An 18,871-nucleotide genomic window follows, 5' to 3' on the forward strand; every position below is an offset into this window, starting at 1 on the left:
GGGCTTTATAGGCGAGCAAGTAGGGAGTAGTCTGCCCCCCTGCCCCAAACCCCCTCCCAAAATAAAATTGAAAAAAGTGAGGCCCTTGGTAGTGGCTTCACACGTACTGGTTACCTGACATAGCATTCTCACAGTCATGTGGGCTGTCAGGAGGGGGACACGGAGGCCAGGAAAAGGAATCCAAATGAGGTCAGACCACTCATGACAGAATGAGCTCCTGATGACATCTTTATCATTTGATTGTCCCAGCCTGACAATTTGACCTCCTTGCCTGGATAGCCATGATGAGAGTGGTGTTTGCATAACACGGGAAGTGCAAAATGAACATTAAAATCCGCGTCAGCAAAGTAGTAGTAATAGCAATAGCTTCCCCTGGTAACTCAGCTCTCAGAACTGCGAGGCAGACGTGCAAACCACCACTGATGGGCGGTAGCTAAACGGCAGTCATTTTAGCTACCGATAAAGCTATTTCTCGAGCGGTTGGTATATGAAAATATGGAAATTGGTATATATTCACTACAAGCAGGCATTTCACTCCGTGGCACCAGAAAACTGTGAGGAGCGCAAGACAGCAGCATCAGAAAGATAAAGGACACAATTCCAAATGGATATTTATTTAGAAATGTGAAATGAAAATCTTCCCTGTAATGATGAATTATTTTCGTGTCAGACCCAGTGTGACATTCAAAACTTTCACAAAGGCTGAACTGCTGTCAATATGACCTTGCTTTTTGACAAGACTATTTCATCAAATGGTGTATCGGCACAAATGAAAATATGAATGTGTGTGTCTATATAGATTTTATTTAAGTATTTGAAGTCTCTTTGGGGATTACGACATACTATGACGAAATTCAGTGATTTGCTCACAGTTTCTCTGTGAAAGATTGTCCCAATTTTTTGGTGCCAGGGTTGTTGGCAAATGACAGTATTTTTTCTAATAAAATATGTATTTTTATTTTCCAGGAATTTGCTGCTACTCCATGGTTCAACAACTTTTTTGTTGGGACAAACTTTAATGTAAAATAGATTTGACTCATGATTGATGCAACCATTTGTAGCGAAAGCAGTGTAGTCCTTTTTCAACAGGACAACCTTTGACTCAGACATGGTCCACAATCCAGTTTTAAGGCTCGGCAGCACAGGTCAAAGAGCAGATTACCATCCTTTGCTGGAGAGTATCGCCACCTGCTGGTCAAAGGAGGCTACTTGTCAATAACACAATACTGGAGAACTTGACTTTATTCTTATTGATCAAAAAGCATCAAGGAAGTTAGTGTCAAGATGAGGTCGTTGCACTTCGACTGGATCTCATCCTGCCTCGAAATGTGAGTAGACCTAACATTTTTTGCGGATTTACAATGATATGTAGGAGAAACACAGTGCCTAAATTGCATTAACATTTTGAGTGTCTTGATTTTTGTGGAAAAAATGGACAAAATGAAAATGGATGGGCGGAGCACTGAATGTTGGTTTCTTATGCAGCATTTTTGCGTCGTCATTAAATGTTAATTTTCGTGTAAGGGGGGAAAATGCGGTACGTGGTTATTTAGTTGTTTGCCTCAAAGCCTTTGTTGTTCGAGTTAAGGGAGTGGATCTTTTATACCCGCATTGAAATATGGAGAATGAAAATTAAAATATATTGAGAGCACGTACGCACAACTTTTGTCCATAGTTAAAGTGGCATTTTTGTCAGACATCCGGTAAGGAAGTGCGCGGTCCAATGCGGTGCCCCAGTAGCCCTGATGAAAACAAAAAGTGCCCTCCCCGGCAGCATTTAAGGTGCCCATCCCTATAATAGACAGCAAGGCTGTGTGACCGTGGCCACAATGGCAGTCCATGCATGTCACATCAAATAGAGTCCGCTAGAAACGTCACCTCAAGAGACACAAAGGACCCTGGGAACATAAAACAGACCCCCGTGATGAGGTCACTTTTTCAGACACACTATCTCCATGGGAACGCTAGAGGAATGTGAGTGTGTTTTTATGCACGAGCCTGTTCGCTTCAAATTGGACGCAACGTTTTTTTTTCCTTCTTCCCGTGCGTCTATTCGAAAAAACTTTCCGGCCAATAGCAGCGCGGCTAAAGCACGCCGGCCCCGCCCCCTCCGCCGCAGCTTCCCACGTTGTGCTCGTGTTGTATTGTCTCATTCGGAACTACTTCAGCTTGCTTGGCACCATGACGACTCCCGCTCGTTATCCACACAAATAAGTGGCAACGGGAGGTCACTCGTGGATCCGGTCACGGTGCATCTACTCACTGAAAACCTCAACGATTGGGCTCAATGTATGTTAATGCTGCGTTAAATTACCCGGCTGCTCTGCTGCGGTCTCTCGCCCGGATGCGCTATCCAATTGGAGGACCGTCGCCGTAGCATTCGTCGCACTTTGCTCGCCAACCGGCCAGCGGCCAGAGCGACGATGGCGGCCGGCCGTCGCGGTTGCGTCAACTCTCTCTGGTCTGGCACCGAGCGCGTGCGCATCGGCGAGCGCCTCAAAGCGACGCTGGCCGGGGTCCTGGAGCTGGAGCTGCTCCGGTGCAAACACCTCGAGATGATGGACGCCGCTCTCGGGGATCGAGCTGACGTCAACGAGCCGGAGCCGGCGGACGGGAGCGAAGCCCAGGATGATGCCGGGCCAAACAACGCGACATCCCGCGGGCAACAGGTCAGTCCTCCTGCGCTGTCAGCTCCGAACACGAATCTCCAAGTCTGCATGCTGCATCCCGCCGCCCCAAGTTGATTGAAAAGAGCACTAAATGTCATCGAACTGGGCCGGCGCAGCCTTTATTTCCATGAGCTGTAAAGGTCACTTTGGCATATCAGACTCTTCATTAGGTACACCTGCACAAGCTGCTCCAATTCAAGATATATCCCATGCTCACATTTGACTGACACTGACCGGTTTCACAATATTATGGCGGGCGGTCGCTTGCAGTGGTGTTGAAAGGCCTGTTATGCTTCACCTGTTTAGATCATTCCCACTTCTTTCTATGATTTCTTTCGAGATAGTGTGTATTAGAAATGTGGCTTACACGTAAAGCGTATTGGCGTATTCTATCAGTCAATATTACTTTCTACTATACAGTAAGTGTACAAATATCACTGTTGCATATTGATTGGTTATTGCTTACAAACTGCCACATACCCACATCATAATCTTTTCACCCCCAGATTTAAATTTGTGTGTATTTGTTTGCTTGTTGTGTATACAGCATATTATAAATACAAGTGCATGTTTTTGAATTTTGATGATGTGGCCATTTAATTTTCCTCATAGGATTAATATTCCATTACTACGGGGTCCCAGAGATGATTCGAAATATCTCCGATTGATGGACTGCAGTTTTCTGCACCACAGCAAGCTACAACCAAAATCAAACACTTGAGCATTATTATCGGCATGCGGGCCAAATCTGAGTACGGATGATAGGTGTACCTAATGTTATGGCCAGGATGTAGATCACGTTGGACAATGTGGGTTGACATACAATCCAGACGGACACAATGTTCCTGCCTGGAGCTGTAGCCTACGGTGAGAGCGATTTTGTACATTATTTGTGAACATGAACCACATTTTGCTCTCGCAAAACCACCATCACTTTGGAGATGTGACGTTCTGTTGCTTCCTTGAAAAATGAAGCTGAGAGCACAGCAGAGGAGTGATTGCTAAAACGTCAAGCAGGAAGTCACACGAGCAAGAAAATGTCGATGTGACAGTTATGGTGAGGATCAATTTTGTGGAACCTCATTTGGTTTAGAGTTGAACGGGATACAGCCGACTTTGGGGCGAACACCCGGTTGCTCGCCAATAAAACACATACGGTGTAGGCAACCAACCATTCACGTGCATTCACATTCACACCGATAGAATATTTCAAGGCGACACAAACAGACTTGAAGTTACAACAAATTTATAAACATGGTTGTCTGGGAAATTTCCCAGCGGGGATGGATAAGGTCCTCTGAAGCCGAGCTGCGCAACTTCCAATGTGCTTCAACGTCATCACGTTGGCATTTGGCAGTGAATGCGTCAGTCCAAATGACTTCTCAAAAATCTGCGCAGCGACAGAAACGAGAGGCATCTGAGCGAAGGCATCATGGTGGAAGTGCTGCCTTCCGCACCGCCCACCCGCTACCTTCTCCTCTGTTGTCCCCTCCAACCATTTGGTGCGGCAATGCCCCGCTGAGAGGACAAGGCTGACTCATTCTCACCTCAGAAGAGAGCTGTCGCCGGTAGGGCCCGGCAGGTTGACGCCCTACCCTCTGCCCCCGCCTTCATAAACAGCACTGAGGTCCAACATGTAGACGCGTGTAGACAGAACAACATGTAATTTAATGATCACTCTACAGATGGGTTCTTGCTTGAGCACATTCGACCGCATGACTTAATGCTTTGGAATGATGTAACAAGATGTTTTTGAAAATACATGCTCACTGGCAACTTCGTTAGATCCTGCCCCGAATACAAAAGTCTTCTCAACAATTTTGCTTGACCAAGTAAAATATGGTTCAGCTTGGTGATATTCTTGTGGTTGTGCTTTGCCCTGCGCCACACAAAATCAACATTCCACAAGATCATAGCTTGCTCTCATTTCGGTTTGAAATATATTGACCCTTTGTGACACCAGTCCTTGCACTGCTAAGAGTTGGACGGTTTTGCGTTCGATGGCGTGAGGTTCCACGCCAGTTAACGATCCATCCATCCATCTTCCATATCGCGTTTATCATGTTATGCATTCATATGTGTTTGTGGTAAATGAATGAAGCAGAGAAATTCACTCGTTATCCATCTATGGGGGCAGCCATTTTGCCACCTGCTGTCAATGAAAATGGCATCGCCGTATTTTAAGATTTCAGCCTGAAAACATCCATCCATCCATCATCTACCGCTTATCCGGGGCCGGGTCGCGGGGGCAACAGCTTTAGCAGGGAAGCCCAGACTTCCCCCTCCCTAGCTACTTCTTCCATCTCTCCCCGGGGGATCCCGAGACGTTCCCAGGCCAGCTGGGTCACATAGTCTCTCCAGCGTGTCCTGGGTCTTCCTCCGGGTCTCCTCCCGGTGGGACATGCCCGGAACACCTCACCAGGGAGGCGTTCAGGAGGCATCCGAATCAGATGCCCAAGCCACCTCATCTGGCTCCTCTCGATGTGGAGGAGAAGCGGCTCGACTCTGAGCCCCTCCCGGATGACCGAGCTTCTCACCTTATCTCTAAGGGAGAGCCCGGACACCCTGCGGAGAAAACTCATTTCGGCCGCTTGTAACCGGGATCTCGTTCTTTCGGTCACGACCCATAGCTCGTGACCATAGATGGCGAGTCGTCACCTTACCGTGGTGGAGGGGTTTGTGTGTCCCAATGATCCTAGGAGCTAAGTTGTCTGGGGCTTTATGCCCCTGGCAGAGTCACCCATGGCAAACAGGTTCTAGGTGAGGGGCCAGACAAAGCACGACTCAAAGACCCCTTATGATGAGAAAAATATATGGACCAAGGTTTCCCTTGCCCGGACGCGGGTCACCGGGGCCCCCCTCTGGAGCCAGGCCTGAAGGTGGGGCTCGTTGGCAAGCGCCTGGTGGCCGGGCCTACACCCATGGGGCCCGGCCGGGCACAGCCCGAAGAGGCAACGTGGGTCCCCCTTCCCATGGGCTCACCACCCATGAGAGGGGCCAAAGGGGTCGGGTGCAATGTGAGCTGGGCGGCAGCCAAAGGCGGGGACCCTGGCGGTCCGATCCTCTGCTGCAGAAGCTAGCTCTTGGGACATGGAATGTCACCTCTCTGGCAGGGAAGGAGCCCGAGCTGGTGTGTGAGGTAGAAAAGTTCCGACTGGATATAGTCGGACTTGCCTCCACACACAGCCTGGGTTCTGGTACCAGTTCTCTCGAGAGGGGTTGGACTCTCTTCCACTCTGGAGTTGCTCACGGTGAGATGCGCAGAGCAGGTGTAGGCATACTCCTTGCCCCCTGGCTTAGTGCCTGTACATTGGAGTTCACACCGGTAGACGAGAGGGTTGCCTCTCTCCGCCTGTTGTTTGTGCATATGCAGCAAACAGCAGCTCAGCATACCCACCCTTTTTGGAGTCCTTGGAGGGTGTGCTGGAGAGTACTCCTGCTGGGGACTCCATTGTTCTGCTGGGGGACTTCAATGCTCACGTGGGCAATGACAGTGAGACCTGGAGGGGCGTGATTGGGAGGAACGCCCCCCCCGATCAGAACCCGAGTGGTGTTTTGTTATTGGACTTCTGTGCTCGTCACTGATTGTCCATAACGAACACCTTGTTCAAACATAAGGGTGTCCATATGTGCACTTGGCACCAGGACACCACATAGGCCGCAGTTCGATGATCGACTTTGTAGTTGTATCATCAGATTTGCGACCACATGTTCTGGACACTCGGGTGAAGAGAGGGGCTTAGCTGTCAACTGATCACCACCTGGTGGTGAGTAGGCTCCGATGGTGGGGGAAGATGCCGGTCCGTCTTGGCAGACCCAAATGTATTGTGAGGGTTTCTTGGGAGCATCTGGCGGAATCCCCTGTCAGAAGGAGTTTCAACTCCCACCTCTGACAGAGCTTTTCCCATGTTCCGGGGGAGGCGGGGGACATTGAGCCCGAGTGGACCATGTTCCGTGCCTCTATTGTTGAGGCGGCCAATCTGAGTTGTGGCCGTAAGGTGGTTGGTGCCTGTCGTGGCGGCAACCCCCGTACTCGCTGGTGGACACCAGCAGTAAGGGATGCCGTCAAGCTGAAGAAGGAGTCCTATCGAGCCTTTATGGCCTGTGGGACCCCAGAGGCAGCTGACGGGTATCGACTGGCCAAGCGAAATGCAGCTTCGGTGGTCGCCGAGGCAAAAACCCAAGCGTGGGAAGAGTTTGGTGAGGCCATGGAAGCCGACCTCCGGACGGCTTCAAGTAAATTCTGGTCCACCATCCGACGTCTCAGGAGGGGGAAGCAGTGCACCACTAACACTGTTTACAGTGATGATGGGGCGCTGCTGACTTCGACTCGGACGTTTGAACCTGTGGGCAGAGTACTTCGAACACCTCCTCAACTCCACCAACACGTCTTCCTTGGAGGAAGCAGAGCCTTGGGACTCTGAGGTGGGCTCTCCTATCTCTGTGGCTGAAGTCACCGATGTGGTTAAAAAGCTCCTCGGTGGCAAGGCCCCAGGGGTGGATGAGATCCGCCCGGAGTTCCTCAGGGCTCTGGATGTTGTGGGGCTGTCCTGGTTGACACGCCTCTGCAACATCGCATGGTCAACAGGGAGAGTGCCTCTGGATTGGCAGACCGGGGTGGAAGTCCCTCTTTTTAAAAAGGGGGACCGGAGGGTGTGTTCCAATTACAGAGGGATCACACTCTTCAGCCTCCCTGGTAAGGTCTATTCAGGGGTGCTGGAGAGGAGGGTCCGTCAGGGAGTCGAGCCTCAGATTGAGGAGGAGCAGTGTGGTTTTCGTCCCGGTCGTGGAACAGTGGACCAGCTCTATACCCTTAGCAGGGTCCTTGAGGGTATGTGGGAATTCGCCCAACCAGTCTACATGTGTTTTGTGGACTTGGAGAAGGCGTTTGACCGTGTCCCTCGGGGAGTTCTGTGGGGGGTGCTTCGTGGGTATGGGGTACCAAACCCCCTGATACGGGCTGTTGGGTCACTATACCACCGATGTCAGAGTTTGGTTCGCATTGCCGGCAGTAAGTCGGAATCGTTTCCAGGGGGGGTAGGACTCCGCCAAGGCTGCCCTTTGTCGCCGATTCTGTTCATAACCTTTATGGACAGAATTTCTAGGCGCAGTCGAAGCGTTGAGGGGGTCCGTTTTGGGGGCCTCAGTATTGCATCCCTGCTTTTTGCCGATGATGTGGTGCTGTTGGCTCCTTCAAACAGGGCTCTCCAACTCTCACTGGAGCATTTCGCAGTCGAGTGGGAAGCGGTTGGGATAAAGATCAGCACCTCCAAATCTGGAGGTGGTCCTCAGTCGGAAAAGGGTGGAGTGCCCCCTCCGGGTCGGGGAGGAGATCTTGCCCCAAGTGGAGGAGTTCAAGTATCTTGGGGTCTTGTTCACGAGTGGGGGCAGGAGGCAGCGGGAGATCAACAGGCGGATTGGTGCAGCGTCTGCTGTGATGCAGACGTTGTATCGGTCTGTCGTGGTGAAGAAGGAGCTGAGCCAAAGGGCGAAGCTCTCAATTTACTGGTCGATCTACGTTCCAACCCTCATCTATGGTCACGAGCCTGCAAACATCTCATGACTAAACCCAGAAAACAGGTGAGCCGCGATTGGTCGTTACCTGTGCAACCGCAATGTCATTTTAATCGACGGCGAGTAACAAAATCGTCGCCCCCAGAGATGGATTAAAAAGGGGTGGATTATGCTGGTGCGTTCATATTTCACAAACACAAGATTAATCACAACGCCGTGTTTAGACTAGTGGGGGCGTCTAGAGCATATTCTGAAGTACATTATTGACTTGACCTCCCCTTTAAGTCATGACACAGTGTGCGCTCCTCATTTTTGTTTAGTTTTCGCCCTGTTGCTTGAAATGCAATTTGCCCCTTGCTACAAAGTGGGCAAATCTATATTTTGCAAGCACAGATTAAAGCCATACGGGGCCAAATGTCGAGGCAAAGAAACATTCAATTTATCTCATTCATGCAACCTTCATGTCTAGAATAAACTCCTTGAACCACATGTTCACACATTTCTCAAAGGCATGTGGGTTAAGTAAATACATCTGATGGAAAATAAAGCATTTTACTCAAAAGGAAAAGTTGTGAGTGTGCAACATGACATGAATTAGCTTTCATCTGAAGGAGCAGCCAGCTCTAGAAGCATGTCAGAGAAAGAGATGGATGGACTCGCGTGTGTGTGTGCAGACTCTTGAAAATGAGGTTTAGTGTTGGGAAGCATCACCTTACATGAAGCCATTAGACTGACTTGTGGATTGAGGCAGGCTTTGTCTCTTCTACTTGTTGCCTCTTGATCTGAAACACACACACACACACACACACACACACACAGGATTCCACCTGACAGAATTTTTTCAGAGTCACAGCGTTGGCGTATGTTCAACTTTCAAAATGAATAATGCATGATCAATAAATAGTGCTCAACAAAACACATCCTACACTGTTTGGCTGCATTGTAGTCCACGGATATAGACACGTGTTGTTCCAGAGGCGCTCTGGTGCTCACAAATATCAGATTACAATGCTCATAACAGACAGCCATCCCCACCCCAACCCCCACTTGGTCTCCTATGATTTGATCATGCGCCACCTGGGTCTGCGCGCAACATTATATGCCATAATGTGCATTTGAGGATGGACAAGACAGACCAAGATATTTGCATGCAAGTGACACGTGGACGTAATCTTGGAATAGAATTAGAGTGAAAAGTGCAGGTTGAGTCAGACACTCGCTGCTCATGTGTGGGAGGAGAAGCGAGAAGAGTTAGAGCAGTGCTGAGTAGGTGGCGGCGGGCTGAGAAGATATTATGAGAGTGGGTAGGGAGGGGGGATTAGTTCTCAAGGGGAGTTAAAGCAGAGTGAGTGTGGTGATTATGGACGGTGGTGGGGTCATCCACGATGCCCTTCTCCCTAGCCCCGACAACCGCTTGAACTCCCTCAGCCCGCACCCCATTATACCGCAATTCACTCAATGTCACTCTTCAGTCTTATTTTCCCACCGCTTTCCTCATCTCCAAGGTGACAGGTGGAGATGGACCGCAGTTATAATCTGAATATCTTCCTCATATCCCCTTCTTTCTATCATCCTCTTCATCCCCCGCCCCCCACTCCCCATTTCCCTTTTGCCGCTCTGCTGCTTGGTTTTTGTTACGTCATCTGTCTTCTCCCATTATCTCCCCCAGCCCCCTTGCCACCCACTCCTCCCGTCATCACAGCAGTGAGTCACTACCTGTATTGTTTTCTTGATCAGTAGTGCTCACGGGCTTTTATCTTGCCTCATGCAGAGACTGGCTGAGGTGCTTGTGGGTTGGGTAGGGGGATTTGGAGAATAATTGAAGGGATGTGGGTGGGGGTAATGGTTGATGGGGTTACTTAACGCACTTGCTATTCAAGGAAATGGAAGCACGTTGCTGACTTGATAGCGTGATTGTCAGTCTTGTTGTATGGGGGTGGAATCTCGTTGATGAAATGTGTGTTCTGGGACGAGTGATGTCATCGGGGCACACCCTGACAATTATGTCATACAGTCCTCTCCAATACTTTTGGAGGTTGTAGTCGTGCTTTTGTTTTTGTCATACACTTGTGTGTTGCGGATTAGAATAAAGTTTGGAATTCCAACTTTTATTATTGTGGTATTTCCATCCAGATATGGGAAGCCACTCAGGACAGAGCCTTTTGTTTGAAGCCAGCCACTTTTCCAGTGAGCTAAAGTATTGCCAGAGACATTAAAGTGAATAACATTTCATATTTGGTGGCATAATCTTTCCTAGTTATGACTGCATCAGTCCTGTGACCCACAAACTTCACCCGACTGTTGCATTCTTTATTTCAAATGCTTTTCCACGCTTTGTTGGAACCTCTTGTACTTCTTGTTTTTTGTTTCTGGGGGGTTTCTCCCTACAGTCACCTCTTCAGGAGGTAAAATGCATGCTTTATTGGGTTACGGTCCGGTGATTGACTTGGCCATTCGAGGACCTTTCCAGAAGCACTAATGCAAGCCCAGGTCATGATGTTACTGCCACCATCCTTCACAGATAAGCTTGTGTGTTTTGGATCATGAGCAGGACCTTCCATTCTCCATACTTCGGCCTTTCTATCTCTTTGGTTCATCTGGGTCTTATCAGTCCATAAACCTTTGTTACAAAACGTTTGTGGCTCATTTCTGTACTTCTTTGCAAAATCCATTCATAACCTGGGAGGAGAGGAATCTTAAAATTTACACTAAAACCACACACGCACACACGAACTGCAATCCAAACTGAGAAAATGACTGCTTGTGCATCATTATGCATGCAAATCTCATTTAATATCTGTGTTGAGTGTTGATACTGCGCATAAAAAATAGACTGTTCTCGTATGTTGACATGATCACTCAGCCCACACCTGTCTTGGACTGTTTTTATTTCAGGCACCCTCCCCCTCTGACACAATGGGCCTGTCAAGTCAGACTAACCCAGACAACTCCTGCAGTAACTCTGGCGACGGGACGGTACATTCCGCACTGGTTGGGGGGAGTAACTCCCGCTGGTCCACTCTGTCTTGGGATGCCCCCTCTGACCTGCTGTCACCGCCCACGCCCGAGCCCAGTGGTGCCATCCACCTGGACAGTGATTCTAGACCAAGCTCAGGTAAAAAAAAAAAAAAAGTGCCAACAGAAGTGAGTGAACATCTTGTGTAAGATGTCTTTCTAAACATTAACCCATCATTTTTTCGACTTTGTTTACTTGCACTTTGTGTGACTTCGCAGTTCGCACTGACTCACTCAACTATTTCGCCTTTCCTGGTAAACAAATTATCGGAGCTGCTATCCAAGCCATCGATACATTCCTCTCACAATTTGCAATTATTTACATCTCTTTTGAGGAAAAGGTGTCAGTGCTTCAGAATTACTTTCACATGTGCACTGATCTTTTTGGAAAACTGCGCTGTCAAGTTTGTTTGCTAAATCAAAGTTAGACGCGTGGCTTGTTTTCCTTTTAATATGTAGTCATTTCTGACCTTATTAACTTACCCGTCACATGCATGACCTGATGTTTTTCTTTCAAGGATTCTATTCAGTGAGTGGGAGCTCTTTGTCAGACTCGTGCTACTCAGTGTCCAGCGACGCTGCCCAAGGAGGACAGGTGCAGGCAAATAGACCCTCCAAGGTTTGGGAGCAGGTCCCTGGCTCTGTCGGCAACGCTGACATCTTGTGGTTAGATTGTGGAGTGCAACACCCAGTCGTGCAAGATCAAAGCAAGGACGCTGAGCCAACCCAGCAGCAGTCAATGTCAGGTGAGATGTAGATCATGGTGGAAAATAAAATGTAAATGGCAGATGTTTCGACAAAATGTTTTTCTGTCCTTTTGTTCTACAGTTTCAAGGGACCCGGAGGTGTCTGGTCTCAGCTTTCTGTCCGACCTCTGCCCAGGCCTCAACCATTCATTGATTTCTTCCCTTCTGAAGCTTGACCGTGTCTGTCTGTCCTCCACCTCCTCCTGTGCACAACGACCCCAGTTGGAATCATGTTACTGTGAAGACCTCATATCCCATAGGACAAAAGAGGTATATCCGTATCCCAGTCCGCTGCACGCCGTTGCCCTCCAGAGTCCTCTTTTTACCTGTCAGACGCAGGCACGATCTCCTTCTCCAAATCCTGAAGGAAACCAAGCAAACGAGCAAACAGAAACCATCAGTGGTGTAAGTCCGTCTCCCCAACGGCAGAATGCCATAAACGCAGCATCTTTGACCCAGCTGGAGCAGTACATCGCTCGGCTAGCTCATCAATACCACCGTCGGATAAACCTTTCCATCCCGGATCTTGCACAATGTCCAGTCACACACAGGGGCCGTGGCACGCCTGGAAAAAGTCACGGTTCCACCCAGTCCCTGTCTGCCTTTGAAAGCCGCAGTACACATTCCACGTTGCCGGGGGGCAGTGTAATACCCTGCAAATCACTGCTGGGTAACTCGGCGAGAGTGAGCCTCAATGCGACTGGGAAAAAAGCCACGAGGAACTCAATCAATCTTGGTAGCCTTCCCTCTGCGACCGGAGAGGATTTGAACATCAACGTACATTTCAACTTAAACTTGAACCTTGCTCCGGGTTTAAACTCTAATCGGGGAATTGTCGAAACACCCCAAAAAGTCAATCTGGGGGTTGACTCTGCAGGTTCAGCTGCTTCAGTGCAGACACAACCCTCCTCAACACCTGGCCCAGCACTTCGAGCACGGCCTCGAATTTCCACCTGTCCTACTTCCTTGAACCACCGCAGTTCCCTCGAGATCACGTCGGTTCCTGCAGGCACATCTGGATTTGGACCACCAGCTTTCTCTCGCTCACTGGATTGGAGTGCCGGAGCGCCATCTGAGGTTGGAACCGTAGTCTATGGTTCAGTTGCAGGCCCCCAGCGCAGCAGTTTGATACAGGATTCCAGCTCCAGTCCCAGGCCGATTGAGGACTCCCCCATGGTGGGGGAAATCTCCCGTCTTTCTGGCTTGTCGAGGGCTGTCGTAGTCGGGCTGATGGAGCAAGGCGTAGAACTGGACATCGACTGCTTCCAGGCGGAAGCAGCCAGCGAGTTGAAGAAACATAAAGGTCTCCTGGTACCCCACAAAGAACAAGCACATGACTACATAAGACCAACCGACCTGAACCCCCAGAGACCAATCCAGCTGTCTCTCAGCGTCACCCATTCTCCGCAGTCCCAGTCCAGTCTCACTCCTCCCCTTTCACACTCCAGCAGCCCGATCCTCCCTTACCAGTCCATCCATGCTCCTTCTTCAGTCTACTCCTCAGACAACCAGTACCAACGGATCACTTCCCCACCCAACCTGCCCACATCCACAGCCTCCTCTCCTACCTCCCGACCCACGCAAAGAGCCCACTCTCCTCTACGTCCACTCCAACCCTCTCCGATGGGGGCCACTCCGCTCTCAGTTTTCCGAAGAGACGCCCCTTTCCAGTGTTCACTGCCCCGTGCCACCACCAGCACATCTCCAGCAGAATATGGTGGCATCCATCCAAGGAGTGGGTCCCTCCGACACAGCGGTGACTGGAATAGGGCGGAGGGGGATGGGCTCTACAGAGGCAAGCATGCGTCTCGCAAGCTGATCAGAGCAGCGACTGTGAACAGCTACAGCAAGAAGGAGGACTATGGTTCTGCTCGGCTTGAGGATGAGGAGACACGATCACGGAGCAAGACCTCCAACAAACTCAGCAGAGCCTTTGAGGGGCACATCTGGGGAAAGGAAACTCTGAGTGAGAGGGAGGAGATGGATCGGGCTGAGTATGGGTACGGCTGGACAAGGAACATAGGCGGAAGCTGCAGGGGAGAACAGAAAAGGGCGAAGGTGGCATCCAGCGCTCATGACAAGCTGCCAAAGGGAGAAAGCTCACCGATTTTCTTGAAGAAGAGAGGGAAGGAGGGTGCAGAGAAACGGAGCTCCAGTGTCAGGAGTTCCAGGAGAGCTCTGTTCAGGAGCGAATCTCAGGGCTTGCTGGTGCCTTGCAACCAAGATCAGCCCACAAGACAGTCAAACTGGGTTTCCTCATTCGATGTGGGGCAATGTGCCATGAGTGCAGCCAGGTACGAGGGGGCCACAATGCTTCGTGCAAAGGACAACCACCTCTCATCCACTGCAAGCCTCTTTAACCTCTCCTGCTCTCAGAGCTTCGAGAGCAGCTGTCACTCCGACTCTCCTCCTTTTTCTCCATCCCCACCGCCCAGACTTAGCCTGCAACGTACTCGATCCTTGAGAGACTTGGGGCGGAGAGTTTTTGGCTCCTTGAGATCTTTAAGCTTCAAATAGAAACCATCAAAGAATTGACTTTTTGGCTGCTTGTTCTGTTAACACTGTCAAATGATAGTCTAAAAAAAAGTAAAATGTTTTGCTTTTCGACTGGAGATACTCAACACACATCGTCTCAACAACCACACATTAGTTGGTGAGTTTCTCACATTGATCCACCCATACCATAAAATGTCTAACTTCCAAAGGGACTTGCAGCCTAAATAGAGGGCTGGAGAACATGCAGACTGCAACTGCAGCTCATATTTAAAGAATGTCAGACACCTGTAAGAATGAATGTGAGCTTTCGGCATCTGATGATGCAAAGACTCATATAAACATCTTGTTTGTGTTTCTGTGAAGTCCTTGTAGAAAACTTAGCTGAGTAAAAAGTAGCTACAGTAATAGTAAAAAGACCATGAACATAAACATATCATCAGCGACTTGAATGATGTAATTTATGAAAACAAATTTATTCGTATATACTGTTCTGCATGCTGCTCTGTGACAAATTTGATGATCAGTAATTGGGGGAATGATGTTCTTTTTTTACAATTGGCAATCCTGCCTCTGAAGTACAATCATACTGGCCAAATGTTGACCAAAACCAATTTTTTTTTATGTGCTCAGGATTTTGAAAGAATCATGTAAGAAGAAGAAGCATGTGACTAAAAGCAACTTCTCAATGAATAAAATTAACCTGCTATGAAACATGACCTGTGCTATAAATACAAAACCCACACAACCAGCAAGAATCATATTGGGTGATAGCCCTGTAGAATTTACAAAACAAAACAATCTGGTTGAAAATGAACAGTTGACCGTATTTGCTTTCAGAGTCAGCTCTGTGGACATGTTTGCTCTGCTGAGTTCAAGAGCTGCTCTCCTTGTTGCTAGGGAACACAATTTCTCGTCTCAACTCTCCATCTGAAACCTCTTTTTTTAATGTTTAACATTTACTACCAGTCAAAAGTTTGAACACTGTTTCAATAGTATGAAAATTATGACTTTTTACTGGTAGTATACAATTACTGCTGTCCCTCAGTCATCACAGAAAAAATAAGACATTACTGGTTCAGGCTTTCTTTTCAGAATGTTCTTTCGTTGGTCTGCCATCTGCTCGGCTTGAACAAAGTCCCTGAGCTCCGTTGAGGCATCATTAAGAGACAGTGTAATCAAACTACCTCGCTCGATGCATCAGTCTGGTTCTATTTTCCAGAACTACTCTTTGTGCTGGAGGCAAACATGTCTCGGTACATGGCTTTCTCCTGGACTAACTCATGGCTCAGCTTCTCCTCGACCTTCTGCAGGTACCTCCTGACATTCACATCTGAAACAGAAAAAGAAAAGGATCAGCACAGTATTTCAACAGTTCACTAGATGAAGAGCTCTGCAAATGTACAAAGGAATGGCAACTCTAAAAAGAAGCCATCTGTCGATAATTTTCAAAACTAAAAGCTTCACAGCCATTTGAATTGCACCGTATACCGGCTTGCGATCAGGAGTAAGTCTTTACTGCCATGTCAACCTGAATGTTTTTGGCACATCATGGATTTCTTTTGCATTGGCGGAAATAACAGAGTTGTGCACAGTACTTGAGAAAGGTGTCATACTTTTCTAAGTTCATGTCACTTTACAGCTGTTCATTTTCCAGTGACTTACCACACGTCATTTATACTTCAGTACTGTTGGGAATGCCTCAAAGCTAAAAATAAATGACAGAAGAGGAATATTAAAATCAAGGATAAGCAGTTCACGACCCTTTGATTTATTTATGAACATTACAGCTCATTTTATTTTTGACTGTTGGATTCTGAAGTACAACCTTTTTCGCCACTTGATCACACTGTAGCACTCAGGCTCTATTAGAAACTCCCGGGTAGAAATTTGATATATCATGGTGAAATTCTGTGTAATGTTTGCCTCATATGCCTCACGTCATAGCTTGACGTCTAACTGCAGTAGCCTTAGGTTTGTACTCAAGTCACGCTTTCATGATTACAGGCTCGCCATACAGGAGGGACACACTTTATTTTTATTTTTTTTGTGGCTCCTTTAGGAAGCAGAGTGAACTGCCCCAGACTGTACTATAATGCTGATTCTGAGTCTCCCTCTTCATTTGAGAATATTGAATGACATGCGGAACAAATATAGTTAGTATATTTAAATCTGTGCTAGAGTTCATTTTTGTGTAAAAAAAAATACAATAAAAATAAAATTGCACAAAATTAGTTCTTGGACTTTCATGTTGCTTTGCTCTTTTGCAGTTCTGTGCCATCTGGAATGGTATTACGCATGCACAAGAGCCCTTTGAATCACAGGATGTCATTTTGTTTGGTTCTAACCGTTTGTTGATGAACATTGGATCTTTTATACATACATGACCTAACACAAAATAGGTTCACTTAAAATAAAAGCATATGCACATATTGTGCCCACATTAAAAAGGGCATTTTTGTAACATGAGCAGTGTGATGTGTCCCCTCGTAGTGCTGATAAAAAATTGTGGCCCCCCCTCTTCATCATTTAAATGAGTTGCCCATCCCTGAATTAAATGGAGGAGACTCTCAAATTACCATTAGGTTGCAACATGCAGGCCTGGGTCAGGTACTGCTTGGCTTTCTGTGCGTCTCCCAGCTCTAGTGTGGCAACGCCGGCCCTGTACAGTGCTTTGGAATCAGCTGGTCGCTGCTCCAACACTCGCAGGCTGTACTCACGGACACGAGAATAGTCCACACTCTCTCTCTGCAGCAAACAGGCTGAAAAAGAAAAATAGTGTCTGTCCACATACACCTTCGCTTTTTTGGTTGTGACGACATTTGATAACATACTATAGTAGGGGTGTGTTTACAATCTCTAATCTATTTACACTTGGACTCTGCCTTCTTTTAATATACCAGCTAAATTGTTGAAGCAGTCCACTTGTGTGTTTCTCAAGAATGTCTCTTGTTCAGATGTGAGAGCTGGCCTCTCCGGTCCAAATCCTTTTAAAGTTGAGTGCACTTTAGAGTCGAGGCTTCGAAGAATCAAAAGAGCACGGTGATAACGGCCAACAGCGGAACGGATGTTCTTTTCCCGGTAGAAAGCGTTCCCTTCAGTCTTCATTTGCGCGGCTTCTTCCAGCAAAACCCAAACTGGCTTTAAAGCAGGGGGAACTGCAGCAGGAGAAGCTGCTGCCACTGCTCCCTGATTTGCCGGCCTCTCTTCTCCTCCGTCAATCTGCATTTCTGGCTCGGGGCGCGTATGCTGGAAAAAAATGAGCATGGTCATTGCCATTTTACTTCCACAAAATCCAATTTATATGATATCATATGCTCAACAAAACAAGTACTTGCGGTTCGAGCCTAATGTTCACTATAAATACAGTCCACACAAATATAAAAACAACGCCGCCACATTATTTAAAGAGAGGCTCCAATAATTATGAGTTGTGTTCAACATAGGTACACCCTCTTTCAAACACAAGGAAAATTCTCAGAATTGTAATGACTGATAGACTCATGTTTGTTTGACTTTCAATTGTGTGTACTACCTTTTCAGATGTAACATGATATTTAGTTCGAAGCATTTGATTTTGTGTGTGCACATTAACAAATCATTTGCAATCGATGACCCACATTTGTGAGCGCTGAGTGTAGCAATGCATGCCTGTAGAAAGTCAAGGATTTCTACCAAATACGTCTTCGAAGCAAACAGCGACATGCCAAAATGCCAACGGCTTGTCTCATGTTCGGTTTGCGTCAACTAGTTGCTTGAGAGTCAGATAGGAACAGCTCGTAATGTTTAACAGTACAGTTCTACATCACTGAAAACAATCAACCACAAAAATAAACATTGTCAAACGACACTGTCGATGGAATTCATTATATCACCACAAATAAGGTTGGGCTAAATCTTGACTGAAAGACACGGTTAGCACAAACTGACTTGTGTACGTTAAAACTACAACTCAGCTATCCATGCTCGTCAGCGGACACACCTCCACAGACACAATTTTTACGAAATTAACACCCCACCACCAGGAATTTTGTTGGTGTACGTGTTTTCAAGGGTTATATAGTATTTGAATCTGGGCTCACCTTGAATAAAAAGCCAGTTGACAGCTACTTCGAAAATCTGTTTCCGACGGCGCTTCGCGTCCTCGCCTTTCTTCTTCTTTCAAGATTTTGGGTGGATTCCATGTACTCGGTGCATACCGCCACCTACTGTACATGAGACTGCAAAGGGCGCGGCAAGCAATGGCATCTACGATTGGTCAAAAGACTCGCAAGTAGGTACGAACGTATTTACCAATAAAATATTTTAATTAGCAGCCCCACGCTGCCATAGTAATATGACCCGTTCTCCACCAGCATTTGGCTGAATCCCATGATGAAGGTTGTGTCCAAATTCTCAGGCTGCATGACTCCGGAGAGTGCATTTTTCGTCCGC

The 18,871-nt window shown here is 47.7% G+C and overlaps 2 protein-coding genes across 3 annotated transcripts; one reads left to right on the forward strand and one right to left on the reverse strand.

The window, feature by feature from the left end:
- The first annotated feature begins 1,787 nt into the window (after positions 1–1,787).
- Positions 1,788–14,518, forward strand: si:ch211-168f7.5 (uncharacterized). The gene is made up of 4 exons (XM_052073438.1): positions 1,788–2,669; positions 11,079–11,298; positions 11,717–11,944; positions 12,027–14,518. Exons 1-4 carry the CDS (start codon positions 2,424–2,426, stop codon positions 14,459–14,461), a joined length of 3,129 nt encoding a protein of 1,042 aa, XP_051929398.1. The 5' UTR covers positions 1,788–2,423; the 3' UTR covers positions 14,462–14,518.
- Positions 14,519–14,894: 376 nt separating this feature from the next.
- On the reverse strand, positions 14,895–18,673 carry ttc9c (tetratricopeptide repeat domain 9C). Of its 2 annotated transcripts, none has more exons than XM_052076486.1 (4): positions 18,520–18,673; positions 17,338–17,686; positions 17,017–17,199; positions 14,895–15,770 (listed from the first exon to the last, which is right to left on the reverse strand). In XM_052076486.1, the coding sequence occupies exons 2-4, from the start codon at positions 17,663–17,665 to the stop codon at positions 15,649–15,651; spliced, it is 633 nt and encodes a 210-aa protein (XP_051932446.1). In that variant the 5' UTR covers positions 17,666–17,686; positions 18,520–18,673; the 3' UTR covers positions 14,895–15,648. The 2 variants fall into 2 exon arrangements, with proteins under 2 accessions (XP_051932446.1, XP_051932456.1); XM_052076496.1 differs by lacking the exon at positions 14,895–15,770 and adding an exon at positions 15,778–16,145.
- Between the last annotated feature and the right edge of the window lie 198 nt (positions 18,674–18,871).

The sequence above is a fragment of the Hippocampus zosterae genome, chromosome 1 (genome assembly GCF_025434085.1).
Source record: "Hippocampus zosterae strain Florida chromosome 1, ASM2543408v3, whole genome shotgun sequence".
NCBI classification, from domain to species: Eukaryota; Metazoa; Chordata; class Actinopteri; order Syngnathiformes; family Syngnathidae; genus Hippocampus; species Hippocampus zosterae.

Bases quoted from the DNA above. Each gene is read 5' to 3' on its own strand.
- si:ch211-168f7.5 (XM_052073438.1), top strand. From the start codon at position 2,424: ATGGCGGCCGGCCGTCGCGGTTGCGTCAACTCTCTCTGGTCTGGCACC. The intron at 2,670-11,078 runs GTCAGTCCTCCT...TTTTTATTTCAG, and splicing joins CGACATCCCGCGGGCAACAG to GCACCCTCCCCCTCTGACAC. The intron at 11,299-11,716 runs GTAAAAAAAAAA...TTTTCTTTCAAG, and splicing joins TGATTCTAGACCAAGCTCAG to GATTCTATTCAGTGAGTGGG.
- ttc9c (XM_052076486.1), bottom strand. From the start codon at position 17,665: ATGCAGATTGACGGAGGAGAAGAGAGGCCGGCAAATCAGGGAGCAGTG. The intron at 17,200-17,337 runs GTATATTAAAAG...TTTCTTTTTCAG, and splicing joins CTGCTTCAACAATTTAGCTG to CCTGTTTGCTGCAGAGAGAG. The intron at 15,771-17,016 runs GTAATTTGAGAG...TTTCTGTTTCAG, and splicing joins CTGCATGTTGCAACCTAATG to ATGTGAATGTCAGGAGGTAC.